At 40.5% G+C, this 6,689-nt stretch overlaps 2 protein-coding genes across 4 annotated transcripts in view; both read left to right on the top strand.

The window, feature by feature from the left end:
* LOC110045909 (protein-L-isoaspartate(D-aspartate) O-methyltransferase-like) overlaps positions 1 to 2,974 on the top strand; it is an 8,893-nt gene extending 5,919 nt beyond the window's left edge. The window contains exons 7-8 of one of the 3 annotated variants that reach the window (XM_020751566.2): positions 302 to 470; positions 2,048 to 2,974. In XM_020751566.2, the coding sequence (XP_020607225.1) occupies positions 302 to 470; positions 2,048 to 2,055 (177 nt within the window). In that variant the 3' untranslated portion in view covers positions 2,056 to 2,974. Of the gene's footprint in view, positions 1 to 301; positions 1,373 to 2,047 lie in introns of those variants that run through there. The other 2 variants (XM_020751567.2, XM_089296966.1) reach the window with 2 other exon arrangements.
* A 97-nt stretch (positions 2,975 to 3,071) lies between these two features.
* LOC110045905 (histamine H2 receptor-like) lies at positions 3,072 to 5,892 on the top strand. The gene has a single exon (XM_020751562.2). It carries the CDS (start codon positions 4,306 to 4,308, stop codon positions 5,440 to 5,442), a length of 1,137 nt encoding a protein of 378 aa, XP_020607221.2. The 5' UTR covers positions 3,072 to 4,305; the 3' UTR covers positions 5,443 to 5,892.
* Positions 5,893 to 6,689: the final 797 nt, after the last annotated feature.

The following is a 6,689-nucleotide window of genomic DNA, read 5'->3' as shown; positions in this document are numbered from 1 at the left end:
CTTTGAAAAGTCCAAATCAAACAACAGAGATGATATCTACACGTATGGACAACCAAGCGATCTTTTCAACAGTATTTGCCAATATATTCTTCAATCTTGTCATTTTTGCATTCCACATGTACATGTAGGCACATTTTGTGTTCTTGCGACAGTACTCTTGAGCAAAAATTCAGCAAAATCCCCATGATAATGTAGCATTAAAATCCTCTCACAAATGATGTTTTCTTCTCCTAGGACATCTCAGTAAATATTACGGAGCAATAACAATCCTTTATTGATTTGTTTTCTTTTCCTATTTTAGCTTCTAGAGCAGCTGAAACCGGGTGGCCGTCTCATTTGTCCTGTTGGTGCAGAGGGCAGGAACCAGGTCCTTGAACAACATGATAAGCTAGAGGATGGCCAGATTGTGAAGAAGAACCTGATGGGAGTCATCTACGTACCACTTTGTGATAAAAAACATCAGTGGCCAGGTTGTAAGTTGTCCTGACTTCAGTGCACAGCCATTATGGGTAGTGTTTGTTAATTCTGCTGCTTGATCAAAGTTCTCGGTAGTGTTTCAGTGTGAAGGAAAAAGACTCTTTCTTCCATGGTGTTGAAACAACGTAAACATAGATTAACCAGTGGTAAACTAACACTACGTGTACATTACCCATAATGCATTTAGCTGTTTGTGAATACATGGTAAAGGTAAAGGTTAAGTCTGCATACGAGCCAAGTGGCCCACCAGGCTGGAGCTTATCCCGGTTTCCTTAGCATGAAGTGACTAGGAGTATTTCTACTCCCCCCTGGGTGGGATGCTAGTCCATCGCAGGGTTACCCCCAGCATTAAATTCGCCGGTACCCATTTATACACCTGGGTGGAGAGAGGCACTGTGAGAGTAAAGTGTCTTGCCCAAGAACACAACACAATGTCCCCGGCCAGGGCTCAAACCCAGACCGCTCTATCCGGAGACGAGCACACTAACCATGAGGCCACTTCCCCTCCACATGTGAATACATGAAAGATCATATATTTGAACTGCAAAAAAAAATATGAAGACACGATTGATCATCGTAGTTTTACACACAACTTTTAAAAGCAGTTGTGAAATTAATGCCTGAAAAAAATTGAGGCTTGAACCGGTATCGCAGAGGTCATGGGTTTGAATCCCGTTCAAGTCTGAATTTTTTTTTTCAGGCTTTAATTTCACAACTTTTCGGTATTGTCACGAATGATTAGCTGAGCTTAAATTTTTTCGCATCTTTCTTCTCTATACAGAATGCCATCCTCATAGCTGATCTTAGTAGTATGCAGGATTGGTGTTGCCTACACAGTGTAAACTTTCTTGTAGTAAATACAACACGAGTCTCTCCGTACAGTACAACCCAAAAATAGTGCACGCACAAGAAGTGGCGCAAGAAGTTCTTGCGCCACAAGAACACGCAAGCGGCCGCAAGAAGTAAAAATGTCCTGTTTTTGCGGTTTATCCGCAAGAACGTTCGAAACGCAAGATGTTCAGTGAATAGAATGCTCCCTCCCCCCGGTGTTTCAGCATTATAGATGAAGACAGCCAGGGCACGAGCATTCATGCTTTCTACATGTACTTCCTTCTTGCTGAAACATCATGAACCTCGATCCAGCAAAGATAGATTATCACTACCCATAATACCTTTCAGCATTGTTGAGTATGCGGGGGCCCCATAGTTCGTGTGCACGTCTCCGGATCAAGCGGTCTAGATTCGAGCCCTGGCTGGGGATATTGTTTTTGGGTAAGACACTCTCACAGTACCTCACTCCACCCAAGTGTATAAATGGGTACCGGCGAATTTATTGCTGGGGGTAACCCTGCAATGGTTTAGCATCCCATCCAGGGGGGAGTAGAAATACTCCTAGTCGCTTCTCGCTACAGAAACCGGGATAAGCTCCGACCTGATGAGCCACTTGGCTCGTATGCAGACTTGGTCTTTACTAACCCACCTTTTTCGATACAGCTTTAGCCACTATTAAATTTTGGTATTCTTTTATTGGACCATTTTTCAATTTGTTTCTTTTCTGTTTTCTCTCTAGAGTTCTGAAGGAAAGGAGAAAAGTTACAAGTGGATACAAATTTTATCTCGAGGCGAGGAACGCGACACGGTCAAGTGTATTATTCTTCACCACGACTATCTCATTAGGAAATTTCGAAAACCACAAAATAGTACGTGTATTGTGAAAGGCAAAGTTATGACCAAGCAGTCCCCTGATGGGGAAAAAACTGTTTTTAACTTAAATAACAAAGTTGTTTTTTGTATTAACCCATTGACTCCCGTGCCGCCCGTAACCAGCCGTGACGAGCCTTGGCCTTTGTTTCACTTCTGACGTCATCACCTTTGACCAAAATTGGCATCATCTATGCTCAACTTCTGTAGGAGGAAAAGATCTTTCCAGTAATACCCAGATCAGAGTGATGGGCTCAATGGAGCCTGAAATATGCACGAAAATGCTCAAAAAGTTGAGTGAAAAACTCAGAGCAAAATTTCCTGCGACTACACGTGGCTACTCCGTGCTAAAAAATTGCCCGTGTCGATGATGCTTTCTCAGAAATTTTTGAACTGGAAACAAGCCCAGTAGAAGGTCAATCACTGCAGCGAAAAGAAAAGAAAAGGAGAAATAGCAAAGGCGAAAAAACAAAATTGAAAAAATCAGAAAGCTTAAAGACGTAGGCCACTTTCTCGTCCAAAAATTTTGATTTCTCAAAATTTTGATTTCTGAGCATGCCCGAGCAAAAATGTCGTGAAACGCGATGCTAGTGGAAAGAAAAGCATGTTGTCAGGTAGCAAATGCCTTTTTGAGTAGATTGGAGCTAATTTGGCCCATATCCAGCATGCAAATCTCCAAAATGTCCAAAATGGTTTTTTTGGCAAAAAGCTCCGAGAGTCAATGGGTTAAGCAGTTTGTTATATTTCTTGTGGACAAGAAGCTGTCCGAGACTGCAAATAAAAAGTTAAAAAACAACTGACTTTGGTGTACGTTCAAGCCTATGCTGTCTTGTTAAGCTAGACATGCACTTGTTGACTGAGAGAGAGGGTCGCACGAGAATATATTTGACATGGACCGAACGCGAGAGGAAACATGGAATATTGAATCTCGTATTTACCAATCAGGTATTACCTGTCATGCGTGCCCTAAATAACTAAATAACTGTTCTTTGTTTTCCATCTCTAAAACGCGAACCGGTATAACCGAACTAAGAACTTTTTCTCGATGCAGTGATGCAACTTCCCAACCACAAACGCAGCGTCCACACTACGGAGAAATTTGAAAACGCAGCTTTATTTCTACGGTTACGCCGGCTTTTCGTTTTAGTGTGGACGGAATTCAAAACATCTTAAAAACGCAGCTTTTCGAGAACGACGGCCTCACAATAATCACGTGATTTCCTTGACCGAGTTGCCCTCAAACACAAATCCAAAATGACCGGTGATTGTTGCGTTCTCAAATTCCACCTGCGTAGAGTGGACAGAAAACATTTGATGCGTTTTGAGAGTGAAACCTGTTTTCATATTGGTCCGGCATAGTGTCCCTCCGATTACTAATTCGGTATAAACTGGCCTATTTAATAACTCAGATATCTCGTTTATATACTTGTAAATATATTTAATTCTTTATTTTATTTTATTTTGATCATCTGTGTAATTGAATTCGAGTAAATAAATAAATAAATTATTATATGAACGATAAATTTGCCAGCTCTTAGCCCATCACGATAAAATAATTATCTCAGTTATATCATGAAGGAGAAAAGTTCACATTCTTCAGTTTCGACTCCTGTGTTTGCAGCCCATTAGTACATTGTCGCAATTTGTGTTTGTAAAATCAATTGCTATCCTTGAGCAAAAAATAGCTCATGTGAACTGTTAAATAGAAACTGCTGTTAAAGTTCTGATGAAGCCAAAGTTAACGCTTCAGCTGCTAAGATGGAAAATGTCCGACATAATCAAAATTCCAATGCTTGGAAAAACGACTAAAAAATAAAAACATTAAACAACAAAAAGTATGTTGATAGATTTTCTCTTGTAGCTTCCACAGGCTGAAAGTTTTCAGTGAAATAAAATGTATTGACGATATGCACAGTTTACGCAGTAATTAGTTCGCTTTCAGCCATTCTCATAAATTCCGGTTACACAAACACTCGAAGTACTAAAAAAAACTGTATGTACAATAGCTAATAATTTACCAACAAAACTATTTAAAGTACAGGAAATTAGCTAATCCATAGCAGCTTCGTTTTATGGACCAACAAGAAACGAAAAATATCAGAAGCGTTTGTCAATCTCGAAGCAACGATGAACCATACCACCTCCATAACGTTGCTTCCTTGTGGCATTGCACTTCTTCCTTCTTTTGATCCATCAGATGCTTCATCGAGTGTTGTCGCTGTGTTCATCTTCAGGACTACTGTGAATGCAATAATATGTCCCCTTATCATTCTGTTGAACGCGCTTGTTATTGTGGCAGTGAAAACAAAACGACAGCTTCGCACCGAGTCGAACATGATTCTGGCCTGCTTGGCCACAACTGATCTCATGGTGGGACTTGTGACACAACCGCTACAAATCGCCAGCTACAGTTTAGTGATCAGAGGTGAGACTCACAACAGCCAATTTTGCACCCTGACCGAAGTGTCAATGGCTGTAAGTATGACATGTTTGTCTGCATCGCTGTTCCATTTATTCCTAATGACTGCGGAGCGTTACATAGCGATAAAACACCCCTTCGCATATGAAAATCAAGTTACTGAAGTTCGTCTCATGGTGGCCTCTGGCGTGGCGTGGGTCGCCGGGATAGTTCTTCCCTTTCATCTCACCGGGGATACAAACGAAACATTTGAGCTGAAATTAGAGGTTTCTATGATATTGTATATCTTAGTCCCCGCAATAGTTTACTGTAATGTTGTTATATGCAAGGAGGTCCGTCGCAACGAAAAACAAATTGTATCTAACCAAGTGTCTTTAGAAGCCAAGGAGAAGATGCTCAAGAATAAGAAATCTTTCTACACGACACTTGTCATAATACTCACAATTTTTCTGTGCTTTATTCCAACAAATATTTGTTTAAATATAATTGATTCTTTTACGGACAGAATCCCCAACGATGTAAGAGGGATGGTCATATCTGTTGTAACGTTACTGCCGTTTCTAAATTCGTTGTTCAATCCCCTGATTTACGTTGTTAGGATAAGATATTTTCGCGTAGCTTTAATTCAGTTGTTATTACGAAAAAACGCAGCACGGGCAGAGGAACTTGAAAGTGGGATGTTTGGATCGCGACAAAATAGAGTCATAGTTATTGCTGAACAACGAAAAGCGAGGGCTAGCCAAGAAGATGAACAACAAGAAAACAAAACGCTGAACAATGAGCACGCAACAGAAGTGGAAACGCAGCCACAAGCAGAATATCAAAATAGAGAACTGGCTCTGTGAAGCCGAGTCCAAAGTCGCTCTGTATCCTGCACTTGTGCAATAAATCTTAAGTATAGCTAAATGATTTTATGACGACTGTAGGGTATGAACAATAAAATTATATATGCTTTTTCCTTTTTTTCCTTCATCAAAATTAAAGGTGTAATCCAAATAAATGAGTGAATAAATGTTATGAATCGCGACCCCTTTTGTACATCTTTGCTTAAAATATGGCCGCCCAGATCCTCAAGTCGAGCTGCAAAAGCCGAGGTCGGACTGAAAACAATGTCCCCGAAGCTCAAAACTTGGGCGCGAGGAGAGCGAGGCAGTAGACCGCGAGCGCGACCTTCGCGTCTTCGAAGGACTTTGAGAACTGGGTTTGGGAAACCCTGTATTAGGGTCTCAATGGGATTAACCGTTAGACGTTAAACGGGCCAAACATTTAGCCGTTAGGCGTGAAAATTAAAAAGTTTTAAAACCGTTAGCCGTAAGAAAGAATAACTTTAAATCAATTTTAGCCAAGAAAGTGAAAGTCTCCAGATCTTTTGTCAAGATGTTTTTGGGTCTTGTCTTGCGGCTTGAAAGCTACATTAGTCTACGATTCTTGAAATAATACTTTTTTCTGTCCCTTACTATTTGGGGTAGAAGCTATACAAAATTGCCTGAAATTGCCTCACATTCGCTGTCGGTCTAGTAACCGCTACAGACGTCACAGTTTGAATGCACAAGTTTAATCATACTGGGCGTAGACAGGAGAGAAACAAAAGTGATCGTGGGTGTGTGATTCAACTGAAAAATAAACAAGACAAAATATTTAAGTACAAAATATAACGACACAAAAAACTGGCGACGGAGCAAGATAAACTTACAAAACTGTGGCGACTCGAATTCTAGAATTTGTACTTCAGGGCTCACACAACAGTGAAGCAGCAAAGGAAAAAACGCGGTAGAAACCAGCAGATCGAACTTTCAGCGCTAACAAGCACTGGCCAAAAATGTAAACACAAAACTACCTATAATGAAGAACGCTTAAGTATTACAGAGTGGGTTGCATAATTCCCAGGGGTCACGGAAACACGTGACACCCAAAAGCAAAGAAAGTTCTAGTCGCTACATTTACGTTGTATTTTTGCATAACATCAATGGAAATAAGCAATAATAGCAGTGAAAATGTCTAGCTTATTTAAAGACCTGATTTGGTCAGGACATAATCATAACCCACACATTCAATACACGATAAGTTGTCTCTTCGGTTTTAAAAATCGTTT

Source organism: Orbicella faveolata, unplaced genomic scaffold (genome assembly GCF_042242905.1).
Source record: "Orbicella faveolata isolate gen_17 unplaced genomic scaffold, um_ofav_v1 contig_27, whole genome shotgun sequence".
NCBI lineage: Eukaryota > Metazoa > Cnidaria > Anthozoa > Scleractinia > Merulinidae > Orbicella > Orbicella faveolata.
This window is presented reverse-complemented; position numbering and strand designations above follow the sequence as displayed.